The sequence below is a fragment of the Falco naumanni genome, chromosome 6 (genome assembly GCF_017639655.2).
Source record: "Falco naumanni isolate bFalNau1 chromosome 6, bFalNau1.pat, whole genome shotgun sequence".
NCBI lineage: Eukaryota > Metazoa > Chordata > Aves > Falconiformes > Falconidae > Falco > Falco naumanni.
In genome coordinates, this window is record NC_054059.1 from 73,881,346 (window position 1) to 73,898,097 (window position 16,752).

Consider the following 16,752-nt stretch of genomic DNA (forward strand, 5'->3'; position numbering starts at 1 on the left):
GTGCAGGTTGCCCAGGGAGCGTACATCCTTGGAGCTGTTCAGAAGCTGTCTGGACACGGGCCTGGGCAGACAGCTCAGCATGTCCCTGCTGCACCGGGGTGTTAGGTCAGGTGGACCCCAGAGGTCCCTGCCAGCCTCAGCCATTCTGTGGTTCTGTATGGTGTGTGTTGTAGGAGAGACTTGATTGCACAGCATGACACACAGGCATTCTGTAATGAAGTTGAAACTGTGCACACCCTCATGTCTGTGTTCATACACAGGCCCTGGAAGATGCTTTCTTAGCCATAGATGCCAAGCTCACTACTGAGGAGGTGATTAAAGAGCTCTCTCAGATGGCAGGACGGCCCCAAGATGATGAAGATGAGAAGGAGAAAGTTGCTGACGAAGATGATGGTAAGTCAGATGCCACTGAATAAACAACGAGTGCAGCTCCAGGACAGGGACTGAGAGCAGTTGGGTCAGGTCTCCTTTAGCAGAAGGTTTTCTGTGCAAATTTCTCAGTTAAATTTCAGCTGGAGTTGAACTGCCACCCCTCAGCACTCTTTATTGCTTCGGGCAGGTGCTAGGCAAATTCTGATTCATTTGGTAGCTTAATCCTATGAATAACTAACAATTCTGTCAGTTTTCTGTAGAGCTTCCTCCATGGGTTGCAGAGTTCTGGGATGTGTCAGAAATCTCTGAGGTGTGAGGCGGGCTAAGTTGTGAAAGTGGAGCAATATGATGTTCCAAGCTGGTGACAGACACCAGCTGCAGATAGGATTGAAGCAGATTCTGATCTCTTCAGCGGTTCTCAACAAAGAAACAAGTGTTCATTTTCACCAGCAAGTAGTTGCCAGACCATGAACCCAGTTAGAAGGTAAATGCCAGGGTAGAGTCCCATGCTGCTCTCAGCTGAATATCTTGTAACTAGCCTTGAAGCAGATGTAAAGTGATACAGTCACCTTGAACACTGTGTATTGGTCTGAAAACGCTAAATTTGTTGGTCCTCATTCTCCAGCTGACAGTGGAGGTTTTGTTTGCTTGGTTGTTGGGTTTTTTTCTTTTATGTCCTGTATTTTGAGGAGTGTTTAGGATATGGGTGTTCCTTTTCCTTTTGGGATTAAATAGCAAGGAAAATTATAACCAGGGGGATGTCAATAGGGAAGCAGTGGTCATTGGCTCATAATTTAGGGAAAGTCATCCTATTTTCTGTCTAGTATCCTGCTTGGGAGGAGGTACTGCATTCACTGCCTAAAGCTATTCTATCATCTGTTTGTAAGTGTCTAGATTACAGCTGGTTGGGATCCCTGTGGTGCTTAAGGCCCATGGAGCAACTGCTATAACAAAAACTTTTTGTTCCTGGTTGTAGTATTAATGAACAAATCTGCACATGAAAGTGGTCTGCCTGCTTCCCCCGCAGCTTCAGATGAGCTGCACCCAAGAAACACGGGGCTCTTTACCCTCCAATCTTACATCTAATTTAAATGCTCTGTGCTGCCTACCAGTCAGCCAGATAGCATCGGAGGCTGGAGTCACTAGGGTAACTTGCAGACTGCGTGCTTTGGCTGTGGTTAGAAGCCGTTGCCCTGCGATTTGTATATTGTTCATCTGCAGCACTTGGAAGCTGCGGGACGGCACGGGCCTGGCTGCATTTGCCTGCGCCTGCTGGGGATCAACCTGTTGAGCATTGCTGAAACCGGTCTGCAATAGCAGCATCCAGGCAGGGCAGCTCACTGCTGAACCCAGCGTGTGCTACACAGCTGCTGCTGTGGTGATGTATCCTGATTTCTGACCCTCTTTGTCCTCACCCCCCTCCCCCTTTCCGTTTTTAGTGGATAATGAGGAAGCTGCTCTTCTGCATGAAGAAGCCACAATGACCATTGAGGAGCTTCTCACACGCTACGGACAAAACTGCACCAAGAACCTCAAAAACAAGTCTTTAGCTCCAGCTGGGGAGAACGCTGCAGAGGGGACAGGCAAGCAGCATGATGGGGAGTCAAATATGAATGGAGAGGCTGACCCAGGGGAGCTTACCGACCACAAGGAGAGGAAGAATGGGAAGCCAGATGAAGAAATCACGGGTATTTCCTCCACCTCAGACAAAGCCAGCGCTGGAGGCAACAGCCCTGCTCTGCAGAAGCCTGAACTAGGCAAAGGTGACGAGGCCGTCACCTCTTCTACTGGGGAGGCAGGGCCCTCCTGCTCCTCTACGGGAAAGCCCCAGCGCACAACCAAATCCAAATTTTTTGAGGACAGTGAGGATGAGTCAGATGAGGTTGAGGAAGAGGAGGAAGACAGTGAGGTAGGAAACAGCACTGGGACAGAGTGGCCTTCTGGCTGGGCAGAATGCATTGCTTACTGTGGTACTTGAGCTATGAGCCTCTGGCTCATCCTAGGTGTGTCCTAGGAGTAGGTTTTTTCAGGCTGATACTTTGAAGACCATCTCATGGGAGTGTCAGGGATTGTTTTGACAACCCTGACAGAAACATACCCCCATTTGTGCAGCGGCCGTAATGGATGCATGCACCATCCCTTCATTCACTGTGGTAGCTGGAACTAGCTGCTCTGATTGTAGACATCAGGTGTGGGGGAAACGTACCAGGTCATCTCACTCTTCTGGGGCAAACTTGTCATCTGTCCTCAGAATGGAGGGACCAGCTGTCTGGGGAGGGCACTGAGGGCGTCCTGTGTGACTCCTGGTGGTATCTCTCATTTCTTGTAGGAATGCAGTGAAGATGAGGATGGTTACAGTAGTGAAGAGGCAGAGAATGAAGATGATGAAGATGACACTGAAGAAGCAGAGGAGGATGAGGATGAAGAGGAGGAAATGTTGTTACCAGGCATGGAGGGGAAAGAGGAGGTGCACACCCTGTTCTTGTGTTCTGCAGTGTAGTGTGGAGCCAGGGGCACTTGGGGGGCACTCAGCAAGGAGTTATTTCCATTCAGATGGGGATAAAACATCCCTTTTGTTCTCCTGAGGCTGAACACAGCTGCTGACAGCCTGACTTTATGCAAAAAGCTGAGGAACAAGGCATGGGTCTGGGCAGCAGGCTGGGATCGGAAGAGGCTGACCTGGCTGCTGGGTTTGCTATGCATAGAATCCACTGTGGAGGTTGGCATGGAAGGAGAGTACAGGACAGGAGTAGGTCAGCTCTGCTGGCACTGCTGCTCCTGGGCAGAGCATTGCTCTCTGCCGGGCCAAGTCAGTGGCCCCTGGGCCAGGGACCCAGGGTGTCAGGAAAAGGGGACTACAACTTCAAAGGTGCCAACCTTCTCTCTTCAGAGAGATGTCCTGGCTTGCAGTGAGGCTTCTGCTTTGAGCTGGAATCAACATGTTCGAGCTGAGGGTATATAGTGAGATATACCGAACACTGGAGAACCCTGAACCACTGGCAGTTTGTGAGGCTGGAATGGAGGTGTTGCTTGACCATGCCTTTCATTGAACACACTCCTGCTGTGTTTCATGCTTCTCTCAGTCTTTTCTCCATTGTTCTGTGTGTGCCTATGGGAAGAAGGGGTAAGACGCAGCATGTCAGGGTTTGGGACACGGCTGGGACCATCGTTCATTTATTGACCTGATATGGAGCAAGAGAAAGGAGTCTCAGCAAAATCATTTGTCTCTTGCAGCCTGGCTCTGACAGTGGGACGACTGCTGTTGTGGCGCTTATCCGGGGCAAGCAGCTGATTGTGGCTAATGCTGGAGACTCTCGCTGCGTGGTGTCAGAAGGTGGCAAAGCTGTCGACATGTCATATGACCACAAACCGGAGGATGAGGTGGAGCTGGCCAGGATAAAGAATGCTGGTGGCAAGGTCACCATGGATGGAAGAGTGAACGGTGGTCTCAACCTCTCCAGAGCAATCGGTGAGTAAGACGGGGGTGAATGTTGGCTTGCTTGGCCTCAGAGTACTGTGCTTAGAACATCTGTCTTGCCAGCTGCTAAGTTTAAAACAGTTTTTTACCGGATGATGAGTAGAACGTATTCAATATTTGATGTGGTAAGATTTGAGTCTAGTTAGAGAAAATAGCCATGAAGCTGGCAGATGTTGATAGAAAGCAACACCTAGCACCTACCAGGCTCCAGCGCAGGACAGTGTGTGAAGCCTCCAAGGCTATTGTGCCAGCAGCTGGGTTGTCAGAAACCACCTCATACAAACTGTCTCATAACCAGACTGTTGACTTTTGAACAGGATTTTTTTCTGTTAGCAGGGTGCTGAAGGATCTTGGTATGTTGCTTCCTGGAGACCTAATTTTATACCAGTTTGAGCTCATTTGTTCCTGAGCCAGCCTTGCCTTTTAATTGCACAAACTCCACCCCCACTTGCTGCAGTGCTTTAGGCAGCATGTGAATGGTGTTTGTACTCATCTCTTGGTCTCTTATGAACAGTGTTGGGGTTAATGGCTCGGGAGGCTGGGCACATCTATTAGTAGCCAAACAAGGTCTTGGCCCAGTCGATGGCTGTAGTTTGAGCGGATGAGATAGATACTGGGAGGCGTTAGGGAAAGGGTAGTGAATAACACTGAGAATGTACTGGAAAATACACAGAGAAGCAGCTATGGGTGTGAGTGGAGAGTACTAGTGCAGAAGGACCAAGACTATTGAAATTATTATCCTAGGGTGAAGAGATAAAAATACGTTTAGGACAGAAACAAGGAGTTTGTTTATCTAGGTAGGCACCAACATTTCCACCTACTATTTTGCGGTGGCCCTAGAAATCCCTTCCTAGGAGGTAACTCCAGGCAAGCCTGGTAGTCACAGCTGAGGATCGGTTTTCTCAAGTGAGCTTTGGCTACTGAAGGTTTGGGAAGACCTGAACCCGACAGTGTCCTATGGACATTGCACTGAAATAACTGGCCCAGGACAGCCTGAGCTTCTGGAAAATGAGCAAAGCCAAGCTAGTGCTGGGGTGAGCTGCAAATTCTGCTTCTACACACACTCATTTCATGAGCACAGCTGCAGGGTCTCAGCTGGTGTTGTCCGACAGTGTGTGCTGTTGGCCTGGCATTGGCCCAGGAAGGCTGAACTGGCAAAAGCGCCTCTTTCCCATTGTATGGTAACAGCATGTTGGGCTTGCCAAAGCTAATACCTTGAACATGTGGCAGATTTCTCTGTCTGATGTGCCCACAGCCTGATCTGCTCTGGTTGTGGGAGCACTGGCTCCGATTCTGCTGAGGTTGCCCTTTTGGCAGTAGTGTTTCTCACTCTTCAGGAGTAGGCAGCATTGCCGGGGCCCAACCACAGAAAAAGTGATCCTCTTCTCTGCCACAGGTGATCACTTCTACAAGCGGAACAGGAATCTGCCTCCACAGGAACAGATGATCTCTGCCTTCCCTGACATCAAAGTGCTGACAATAAATGATGACCACGACTTCATGGTCATTGCCTGTGATGGAATCTGGTGAGTAGTGAGGGAACTGTTGTGCCTCTCAGGCATCACTACACTGATCTTTCTCTGGAGCTGGGCCTCAGGAACACCCGACGGCCCTGGGTGCTAGTCAGACACTATGGCATGACTGCTCCCTTCGCTAGCCCTTCTGAGCTCTCCGCTCTCTGCAGGAATGTGATGAGCAGCCAGGAAGTGGTGGATTTCATCCAGTCCAAGATCACTCAAAAGGATGAGAATGGAGTCCTGAGGCCACTCTCCTCCATTGTAGAAGAGGTAAGGTCCAGAGCTTTGGTATCCCTTCAGCCCACAGTGTTTCTGCATCCCAGCTTGGTGCCTGACTCTGCCCTCCCCCTCCATCAGACTGGTTTGTTCAGCACTTGGGGTATCTGGGAGCGTATGGCCTGCAACACTGGTTGGAACAGGAGCAGAGATGCCTCTGAATTGGGACCCAGTTCCTGTGGCACCCTGGCCAGTGTTTCTGACTTCTAGGTTGCTGTCAAACCAAAGAAGTTTCTGTCCACTTCCAGAAAACCAGAGCTGCTGAGGCTGTTCTGTCCCTTGTCTGGTGGTGAACAGCATTTGACCCCAGCCCGCACTGTTCTGGCCTGGCAGCCCCTAAGCTGCTCTCGTTTGCTAGCATGGGCCTGGTGTCTCAGGTGATTCACAGTGCTGTCTGTGCTTTCCGCTAACCTGTCCTGTCCTGTCCCTCTGCAGCTGCTGGATCAGTGTTTGGCTCCAGACACCTCAGGGGATGGCACCGGCTGTGATAACATGACCTGCATTATTATCAGTTTCAAACCCCGTAATACACACCCACCTGCTGAAAGTGGGAAGCGGAAACTGGAGGATGTGGCAGCACCAGCAGAAGAGAATGGCGGGGATAACAACAAGAAGGCCAAGCTGGAATAGCAGGCCTTGCACAGGGACTTTGCTGTGCACTCACCAGACTCGTTTCTTAAACATGCTGAACTCAAGACTCCAAAGTCTTGTCCTTTTTTTAGCCTTAGCAGAGGCCTTGTTTGTTCGTGTCCTGGTTGGGGGGTGGGGGGGCGGGTCTGGTTAGCAAGGGCATGTCGCACTGTTCATCTGTAACCATTCCAAAGAGGGAGCCAAGGGCAGAGCTGCACGCGGGAGCAGCCACCAGCCACAGCGCAGGAGCTGGCCACAGCTGGCAGCCTGTGAGCACAGAGCCCTGTGGTTAGAAGAAGGATTTCCCCCCATTGCCTCCATGTGGTTGTTACCATTTCTGTGCCTGTGAATTTCTGTTCGGAGGGAAGAACTTTTTCACTGTTGAGATTTTTTTAATCTGTACCCAATTATTTAAGGCCCTTTCTGTTTTTATTTGTGAAACAATCTGGCTGTGGTGCTGCTGCCACACTTTGTTCTGTTGTACACTTTCAATCAATACTTTTTTCAAACTAAAAGCCCACAAAACGTAGCTGTACTTTTGGTCCTTGGTTCTTTCCTGGAGGTGGGGAGAGAGGAAGGTGGGATGGGGAGGACAATGTCTCTGGCTTCTTAGAGGCACCGTAGGGGATGTGTCTGCAGCTCGCAAGAAGCAGCTGGCTTCTGCTGTGTGGTAGCAGAGCGCCAGCCCCTGCTGCAGTGCTTGTGCCTGCTGCCTTTCTGTTACCCACCCTGAGGTTAGTCTGTGGCACACGGAGCAGGAGACAAGGCTCTGGAGACAGTTTGTGTCTGCTGAGGTACAGGGGTACCAGTCACCCTCCTGACCAAACCTGCCCACAGCATGCTGCACCCCGTCTAGCTGCGTGCTCTTCAAGGTGCGACAAAGAGGCGGCTCCAGCCTGGTGTGCCGGATAGTGTAAAGCGTGTACAGCGTGTGTCGGTACTGCCGTTGCTCCCACAGGAGCAAAGTCCCTGGGCTATAAACCACTGATGGAAAGGTCAGCTGCTACTCCCTGCTGCTGTGCCCCTTCACCTTCCACCTGGCATGGTGTGGGAGCACAGGGAAGCGCAGGTGAGGTTTGCCAGCCAGTTCATCTCTAACTCCAGCTGCTCTGGCGTTCCTGTGTCATGGGGGAGCTCCCTTGGCAACGCCTCGCACTTTGAAGATGAAGTCCACCCTCCTAGTCCTGGACTGTTGTCTCGGCTTCTGCAGTTCAGTCAGCCCATGCCTCACCAGCCAGGATGGGTGCATCTCATGTCATCTTTGAGCCCCTTCCCTCATGGCCCTGATATGCCCCTCTGTCTGGTGGCTTTCCAGTGATCGTGTGTCCAGACCCGAAATGTTTTGGCCGCTGGATCATCCAGGCTGGGCTCCTGCAGCCCTGCTCAGGGTTGGGAGTTCAGAGTTACAAACACCCACAGGTGCCACACTCCAGCTTGCTGCTCAGGCTGTTTCTGTGCTCAGAAACTCCAGATGAGTTGACATGTTCCCCTAGAATGGTGCTGCCTGAGTAAAGCACCCAAGGAGAGGATTTTTAACTTTGTAGAAGTGGGTTTCTTCTCAGGGCATCTTTCGTTTGCTGCCAGATGGGTTTGTCTCAGGATCATTCCAGCTAAGGGACAGCTCAGTACCTGCTGTTTTCTCCCTGCTATGAATGTGCTGGCCAAGCTGCCCCCAAATTCTGTATAAACAGCCTGAATTGTCACAGGAACGAGCAGAATTATTTCATCTGGTCCTAAAAGCATTTGTTATTTCTGAAGTCCTTCTAGTTTCCACACATCTTTTTTAGAACACGGATGGTAGCAATGCTGTAGAGCCTTGTGCAGACAGGTAAATCCCAACCCTGGATGGAGTGCCCAGAGCTGCAGTGCCCTGGGAAACTGAATCCAGAGGCAGTTCCGCTCATTGGAGTTAAAAACATTGAATTGTCATGTGCCTCCAGTTTCATTCCTGCTGTGAGGCATCAGCCTCAAGAGGGTTTGGTTTTAAACTTTCTTCCTAGTCATTAAAGTTTTTAGTACAGGAGTTAACACCTGTCTCTGCAGTGGCAGCTCCCTAAAATGACTCTGGTTAGTGGTGATGTCACATTAGTAAATTGTATTGAGGTGTAGCTGGGTTTAGACCATTCACTGTGCGCTCTATTGATGTTCCATCATGCTAGTTTTTAATCAAAACGCTCTGTGGTATGTCATGTGGCTTACTGAGGGCCCTTATATCCAGTTATTTTCATTAACCTTCTGAAGCTGTTTAAAGAGCAGAATCAGGAGTTTTGCTAAGACCAGCTGGCAGGTTATGTGTCAACAGGTCATCTCCAGAATGCCAAGGAGCCATGCCAGGGAGGGGTCCTGGTGACCTCTTTGGAGCCAGCAGAAGCCCCCAACCCCGTTGCCACAGGGCCTCCCAGAAGGACAGAGGGACCCAGGGCTGCCCAATGTCCACATGGGTGCATGGGCAGGAGACACCCCTGCTGTGGGATCCTGGAGCACGCAGTCCTGTGGGCTGTTTGGGAGAAGGGAGGGACTGAGGAGGGAGGAATGAGCGTGGGAAATGGGCATAAAAGGGGCCAGTTGTGGGTGGGAGGAAAAAATAAATAATAATAATAATGGATCACCACAGTGATCTTATTTTCTAGCTGTTTTCCCAGGTGCATGGGCTCTTTCTACTGCACACAGGGGGTGTGGAGGCCAGTGCCAGCAAAGGGAGAGTCCAGCATGCTGGGGAGGGACACGTACCTTAGCATGTAGTCGGCAGCAAACATTGCGCTGGATTTGCTGGTGCACAGGCAAAGAGGTCTGGGGGCTAGGTTTTGGTGTAGCCTGGGACAGAGCCCAGAGAGACCAGAGTCTGAGAGTTGGCTACTGAAGGCAGCAGGAAGCCCAGGCCGTTAGGTGACGCAGTGAGCTCAGCCACAGGCACAAAAGAGACACAAAGAAACAATGGCAAGTGGAGTAATTTGATTGATAAACTGACCCAGCTACTCTCAGGCCCATCAGAAGAGAAGCACCAGCCCCTCAAAGGCCAATGTCCAAAAATCTAGCAGGACAAAGCGGTACAAGAGCAGGTGGGGGGACCCAAATCACAGACACACACCCCTGGGCCCCTCCCAGAGCTGTCCCAGGAGAACCATCAGCCCCATGGTCCAGGTGGCCTCATCTACATCATCCAGAGCCCTCTGGAACACCTTGCGAGCACAGGCTGGGAGTCTGGCTGCCTAGGGGTGTGGAACACATCATGGGATGCAAGGAAAGAGCATTTGGGGATAGCACAGGGTTTATTATGGGATGTTTAGGGGAGGAACCCAAGGCGGGGAAAGGGAGGCACTCAGGAGGTTTGGGGAGGAACACGTGGGCAATAGAGGCTTAAGGGAGTAAAAGGGTCTATTGCAGGTGAGCAGAGACCAGGCAGTACACAACTCTGGCCATGCCCTACACCTGCTCATCCTAGTCTGTCCTGTCACCTTCTTAAACTACACGTCCAACCAACTTTCCTCCATGTGAGTGCAGGGAGCGTCTGTGGTGCCAACAATGTGCGCACACATGCATGAACACCAGCAAAGAGCAGCGGCACCAGCTGGGCAGCAGGTGATGGGGCCTGGGAGCAAGGGAGCCAGTGGGTCCCTAAGGGCAGCTCGGGCAGGGTGTGGCTATGGGACCACAGGAGTCCTGGTTGGCTCTGGGTGTGAGCACCCCTGTGCATCTCAAGGGTAAAAGCACCTGGGGGGTGTCAGCTATGGGACCAGGAAGGGGACCTGATGACTTCTGGGTGAGAGACAGGCACCTCAGCAGCTGCACGTGGCTGGGGTCAGGGATCAGTGAATCACAACAGCATGGAGTGTGTGACCCACCATGGCTGGGGAAGGGCAAAGGCGCAGGCAGCACTCACCCCAATCAGTACCAGTCCCTGCAACCATGCTCCAAGATGCTGCCAGACTCTGCTAAACATCAAGTAGCTAAATGTTCAGAAGCAGCTTTTTCTCCTGTGGGAAAATCACTTTGAGGAGGGAAATTAGAGAAAAATTGGGTCCTAATAGAAGCATAGTATTACAGAAAGCTTTTTAGGCTAAAATACAGCTATCACCTTCAGGACGGTTGGCATGCATGGAATCTGCATCACCTAAGGCACACAACTTGCTATCCTGGAGGAGCAGTGGAGGATGGAGCAGAGTGGAGACACAACGGCCAGGCTCTGCTGTGCTCCCTGCAGGATTGGGAATGCGATAGTACCACACAGCCAATAAGCTGCATAGCGGCTGCAAAATATATGAGAAGGTGTCTGTTGCTGGGCCAACAACCACGGCGAAGACCAAGCAAGAGCCTCATCTGCAAGAGAAGGTCGGGAACTAGGCCCCTCAGCAATTCAGAGCCTTCTGACGAGAACGTGCTGAGTGCTAAAAGAAAAAAAACTGCTAAAAAGATAAAATTCAAGGATCCTAGGGTAAAAGAATTGTGGTAGTAGTAGATCGAGCTCTCCTACTCAAATGGGTCCCCCGAAGAGGGTGGATCCCCCGCTCGGGGAGCATGCATAGTAAATTTAAAATGAAATGTATCTTTAAATGAAAGCAAGGGAACTTCACACCAACATAATGAAGGAATGTATGACTAGGGTCACTCAAGCTCCACCTGAGAGTAAAGAGAAGTATAAAAAGTGAACGAATGAGGGGACAAGGGGGGAAGACACCACCAAGAACAAGTGAAGGGAAGACACCACCGAGACGGACTCCTGGGACCAGCTGATGGGCTGAGCCTTGCTTCTCCCCCCTTTGGGATGCCTTGGGTGAGACTGAAACTAAGTGCTTCTTCAGGAGACTCAGAAATATCTCTAGAGAGTTACTTTTTAATATTTGTAGCCAGGCTGTATTGTTTGTAACGTTTTTTGCGCATTTCATACTTTATAACATTTTATTTGCACATGCCTTTTTGCAAACAGTCACTATCACTGGCAATCCAAGAACCTGTATCTCTGTTGCACAAATAAAACTGCACTGTTAAGTAGCTGGTTGTTGCAGTTTCTCATTGAACGTGACCAAACCCCAGAGTGTGGCCGTGCTAGCTCATGAGTATGACTGCACTGGTGGTGCAGACTGCTATTAGTGTATCCAGACCCGTGGTAGTTTAATATACGTATTAAACACAACTGGACTGATAGTGGTAAATCGGACATCACTTAGAACTTAAACCTAGCCACACCCAACCTGCCACCTCGGTGAGGAGAGTTGGAAGGCAGGGGGGGTAGTATTTTCTGCTAAATTACTCCATCCTCTTCAACGCAACATCTCCCAAGGATGCTGCAGCAGACTGGTCGTAGGCAGGATCCCACTTGCCTGCCCAGTTCAGGGTAGCCTGTGGCATTCCCACACAGTTCCTCCAAACCGGCCTGGCTGCAGGATGGATCCTTGGTGGGAATCAGGACCCACAACTTTGAGCTGCTTGGCCCCAGGAGCTTGGGAGTCAGGGGGCAGCTGCCCCCACCCCAGCCCATCCAGGGCATTCCTCAGGGGCACCCCTGTTGCCTGCGGGCAGGGCGATAGGCCACAACCAGCCCTGCATGTGGAGGGACCAGGATGGCCACCACTGCCTTGTCCTCATCCATATGCAGAAATGGGTGCCCTGCAGCCCATGCCAGCGCCCCATGGGGAGTGGAGGGAAGCCAATGTAAGATGTGGAGCACCACAGCTCTGCCAGTGGCTGGGGGCTAACCTGGCCCCCAGGCAGGGGCCACCCCACACAGGAGTGCAGGGCTGTGTGGGGGCCCTTAATCCCAGTGCCACCATGGAAGGGAGCAGCTGTGGGCACCCTTACTACTGATGCCCCTTCCACCTGGGAGAAGCCATAGATCCTTCAGCACCACTTTCTCCCCTGCTTTGGAGTGGGTGCCTGTCACAAGGATCCAGGTAGGTCCCCATGCTGTGGCACCCCACATGCTAAAGCATCACCCACAGCTGGCCCAAGGGCACAGGCCTCCTCTCCAGCAGCGCTGGGACCACTCCACACACTGCTGGGGCAGGTAGGGTGCAGATACATGGGTACGGGTCAGCATAGCGAGACCTGTGTGTTCCCCAGCTCTGCCCCAGCCCAGTGCATGGCCTCCCACCCTCAGGGCTGCTTTGGGCCCCAGCTGCAGCTGTCCCGCACCACACTCGAGCTCTGTCTGCCAGCAGCCACGTGCTGCCCCCAGGAAGGCAGCTGGGGCACACAGGTCCCATGGGTGCCACACACCGTGCACCAGGGGCCGGCCCAGCTGGGGCAGTGCTCAACCCCTACCCAAGTTGCTCAGTTTGCTGGTGCCAGCTGAAGTTCTACAGCAACATGCCACCCTCCCAGCTGTGTGCCATGCTGGTCCTGCACCCGCAGCACTCAGCTGGGGTGTTTGCCTAAGGGAATATACCCGATCTTCCCCGGCTCCCTGGCCCTGCTTGTCCCCCCGCCTGTGCCTGTGTGGGGCTGGGCCCACCCTACTGCAGAGGAACACACCATGGACCAAAGCCTGCTGTGATGGGGGCTGTGCTGTCGGGGAGGGGGGCTGTGCCGCAGGAGACAGACAGACCCTTGGACAGTAGTTTTATTTCCCAGCGGTGCCAATGCTTGAGCCTGCCTTCAGGGAAGGGGTGCACAGGGTGCTGGCAGCATTGAGCACACTCAGTACCCACCCAGCCTGGGGACGGCCAGGACCCAGTCCATGGGGCTGGTGGTGCCCCACAGACAGTGACCAGGGCACGGATCTTTGTGCCAGTGGCAGAAGAGAGCTCTGTGGATCGAGGGTCTCCCTGCTCAGTGCTGCAGTCCCCCTCACTCTGCAGGGATGCCCATGGTGCTGCACTTGTCACTGGTGCCTCCCAGGGAGTCCCCAGAGAGACTCTGCCCTGACAGCACGCTGCACAGGCTCTGCTGCCGGGCAGGGTGCGGCGCTGCTTCAGTTGACACCTCCACCTCGATGTTGACACCTTCCCTGCAGACAAACACGGGGCCTGAGGGTAGCAGCCCGAAGCGGGATGTTGCCACATCTCTGCCCACTACAGCAGATATGGGGAAGGCTGTTAAGAAGGAGACACGCCAGTCCCCTCTGCCTCCCCAGCACAGCAGCCCCAGCTCACCTGTAGGACATATCCTGGCCCTCGCTCAGCACGCTCCCTGCAAGGGTCACTGTGCTGGCTGACTGGCTGTCCCGCTCCTTCCATGCCACCCCGGGGCGCGGGCTATGGCTGCTGCTGGGAAAGGAGGCAGTTGTGTCTGGGGCTCCGTCCTCACCTGTCCTGGGGCTGGGCAGCACCGACCACAGCTCATTCACTGGTGGAGGGAGAGATGGTGCTGAGCACCCTGTTCACAACAACTGCTTCCCATCCGTGGCAGGGAGCAGAAAGGCCCTCCAGGCTCTCAGCAGGGACAAGCTGGTCCCAGACTGCTCTGAGCAGCACCCGCTTTCTCCAGGACACCAGCCTGCAGCCTCCCCACAGGGACAGAGGTGTGCATGGTACTGGCCAGGCCAGAACTGGCACAAGTCCACAGGGAGCCCCTGGCTCTGGAGATGTCCCAGCCACAGAGGCCAGAGGCAGAACCAGGGCCTGCGCAGCTCAACGGAGGGCACAGGCCAGCAGACAGACAGTAGCACAGGACTCACGCTTGGTCAGGTTCTCCAGCTCCACCACACCGAGATCCCCAGGTGGGCTGCGGCCACCCCCACACCCCCAGCGGCTCCGAAACAGTGACAGCACCACCACCCCATAGACATAGGTGAGCACCAGGGGCACACCAACACCTGTGGGCAGACAGGCAGCTACCGCCCAGCCCCCAGCAACAGCCCCAGCTGGCCTGCCCCCCTGGGCAAAACGCTGGTGCCCCAGGTCTCAGACATCCCCCCCCCCAGACACACTCCACTGCAGCAGCCCCCAGGCCCCAGTCCCACTGTCCCCAGCACATGGGCAGTGCCCTCAGCCCTGGCCACTTACCCACAGTGACTGCTGTTATGATGGGAGACACAAAGAGAGAGAGGAGGACACTACTAGTGACAGAGAGGCACTGCTGGCACCCCGACAAGCTGCTCCTCTGGCTCTGGCCCAGCACCTCAAGGAGAAGCGAGACAGGTGAAGGGCTCTGCAGAGATCTCAGCACACAGCCCCCAGGGATGGGGTCTCTTCCTGGCGCTGGCAGAGCTCTAGCCACAGCTGCCTGGACACCCCCTCCACCTCCTCAGGGACAAGCAGCCACCATAGTGCCACCACCACAGCCCAGGTGTTCCTGGAAAACAGCCCTGGAACCCTGAGACCCCTTCCTCCTTTTGCCCACCCCAACCCCCACCTCTTCAGGCTGAGAGAACCCTCACTGGCGACGGGTGCCGGGGTAGGCAGCAGAGAGGGTTCCCACCAGGAGGGACTGTGGGGGAGGTAGGGGGGGCACAGACACACGCTGTGGGCAGTGGCGAGCACTGCGTGTCTGTCTGGCCCGGAGGCCATGGGCTGCCAGGCTCGGTGGGGAGTGCGACCATGGGGACTCCAGGGCCCCCTGCCAGTACCTTCCTACCCATGTAGATGGGGATCCCAATGGTAATGACAGGGACAGCGATGCCTGCGATGAGGGAGATCACCATAGGCGCCCCCAGCACCATGCCCAGCTGCCACAGGATCTGGGTCAGTGACCAAGGCCTCTTCCCCCAGAAGGTGCAGCCAGAGGGGCTGCGAGGACAGAGTGGGGCTGGGACAATGGTTCCTGCGCAGGGGCAGGCAGACACCAGCACAGCCCATCCTCATGCTGGGGGGAGCCCCACGGGCCCACCGGGGAAGCAGAAAGCCAGATTCCTCCACCCCAACCCTGAGCTCCAGCTGCCACCTGGAACCCCGCTGTGGGGTGCTGACACCCCTCCACTCCAACAGCCTCTACTGTTTTTTGTGTTTCAGCACAACTAAACCAGGAGAAGCACTGGCATGGGAGGAGGTAGATATTAGTGACAGCTCAGGTAAGACGGAGGAGTCTGATTACATCTGCTCTGCTGGGAACAAGTAAAGTCCTGCACCATGTCACCCCAGGTGATAAGCACTTTCTGGTGAGGTGACAACTGAGGAGCTGATGGAAACCAGGCTGAGATTGAATTTAAATTGTTGTTAGAGAATGGGAGGTACCGCAGGAGGAAAGCAGGGAAGGAATGTGCTCAAACACAGAGGAGGGCAATGGGACCACTGTCTCAGGTGACTGATGGCGTCACCACAGACTCTGCTCAGCAGAACAGCAGGAGCCAGTGCCGAAGCAGCAACAGCTGCACCGACACTGTGGACATCAGCTGTCTGACCAGCGGGGCCAGCCCGTGGTCACAGACACCCCAGGCCTGCGCAGGTCCTGCACTGGGATGATGACACCTTGACTAAATGGCCCGGGCTGCACAACACAAGCGAAGAAGCACTGGCAGGGATCTAAGCAACCCCATCCTCTGGCCCCGAGGTACCTGTCAGCAGGGAATCGTTGCTGATGACACAGCATGGCCATGGCTCCCTTGGGACTGCCACAAAGCCCAACACATTCGACTGCCTCAGGGACCTGCAAATAAAAACTATCCATGAACAGGATCAGCAGCAGCAGCTCACACAGCCAGAGTCACTTGGACACATCAGACAGCTCTTCTAATGGAGCCACAGAGAAGGCAGAACGAGTCCCATAGGTGGGGACCACATCCAGGGCACAGGTCTAGGCATCAGAGCAGATGAATATAAGATATGGCTAAGCCAGAGCAGGGCTGCTGCCCCCAACACACAGAGCTGCACAACAGCCAGCCCTGGAAATGGGCCAAACCACAGTGTGGCCGAACAAGCCCCGAGACAGGGTAACCAGGGGCCCTTCTCCCCAAGAAGTAGGACACAAAGCCCTAGGTGTCCCCAGTCTGCACAATGCCAGGACACGGGAGACAGAAGCTGCAGGAAACCAACCAAAGCAAAGGCAAATGTGACAGCATGAGACGGCTGAGCTCCCCCAGGGGCTACAGTGTGACTGGGCTGCATGAGGAGCTGTCACAGCTACCCTGGGGCCCAGTGGACTCCTTGCCTAGCAGGGTCAGAGCATTTCTGAGCGTCCAGGAGCTGAGCCACACAAACTGGGGGAGATTTTCTGAGAAGGGGGGGTTATGAACCACAGGGACCTGCCAGATGAGATCAGGAGCTCCACCACGTGGGGGCCCATCACCCGCACGTGCTCCTGGCAGAACCAGGCAACAGGGCTCGGGTCTGTGGTCCTTGAATGAGCTGTGATTATGCGGGTATGACTGGCAGAGGTAACAGCCACAGAGGAGCCACTGCACGGTCATGGTGCCCCAACTGAGTTTGTTCTGCATCTGCCTCTCCTCCCATGCCTGACTGTGGGGAGTTGGGCTACCCTCCCTCTACAGCCAGTTCCCACAGGGGTCACCACAATCGCAGAATAATTCAAGGTGGAAAGGGACCTCAAGAGGTTTCCAGTCCACCTTCCTGCCCAAAACGGGGTCAGCACTGGGGTTAAGGACTTTAT

The 16,752-nt window shown here is 54.0% G+C and overlaps 2 protein-coding genes across 3 annotated transcripts in view; one reads left to right on the plus strand and one right to left on the minus strand.

Moving 5' to 3' along the window:
- The window catches only part of PPM1G (protein phosphatase, Mg2+/Mn2+ dependent 1G), a 28,233-nt gene extending 21,431 nt beyond the window's left edge, over positions 1-6,802 (plus strand). For both annotated transcript variants that reach the window (XM_040598471.1, XM_040598472.1), the window contains exons 4-10: positions 261-393; positions 1,812-2,281; positions 2,702-2,839; positions 3,607-3,841; positions 5,247-5,376; positions 5,535-5,637; positions 6,079-6,802. In XM_040598471.1, coding sequence (XP_040454405.1) covers positions 261-393; positions 1,812-2,281; positions 2,702-2,839; positions 3,607-3,841; positions 5,247-5,376; positions 5,535-5,637; positions 6,079-6,273 — 1,404 coding nt within the window. In that variant the 3' untranslated portion in view covers positions 6,274-6,802. The remainder of the gene's footprint in view (positions 1-260; positions 394-1,811; positions 2,282-2,701; positions 2,840-3,606; positions 3,842-5,246; positions 5,377-5,534; positions 5,638-6,078) is intronic.
- A 5,916-nt stretch (positions 6,803-12,718) lies between these two features.
- LOC121090639 (E3 ubiquitin-protein ligase RNF19B-like) lies at positions 12,719-16,552 on the minus strand. The gene is made up of 6 exons (XM_040599364.1): positions 16,438-16,552; positions 14,777-15,006; positions 14,214-14,328; positions 13,886-14,023; positions 13,362-13,554; positions 12,719-13,216 (listed from the first exon to the last, which is right to left on the minus strand). Exons 1-6 carry the CDS (start codon positions 16,550-16,552, stop codon positions 13,057-13,059), a joined length of 951 nt encoding a protein of 316 aa, XP_040455298.1. The 3' UTR covers positions 12,719-13,056.
- Between the last annotated feature and the right edge of the window lie 200 nt (positions 16,553-16,752).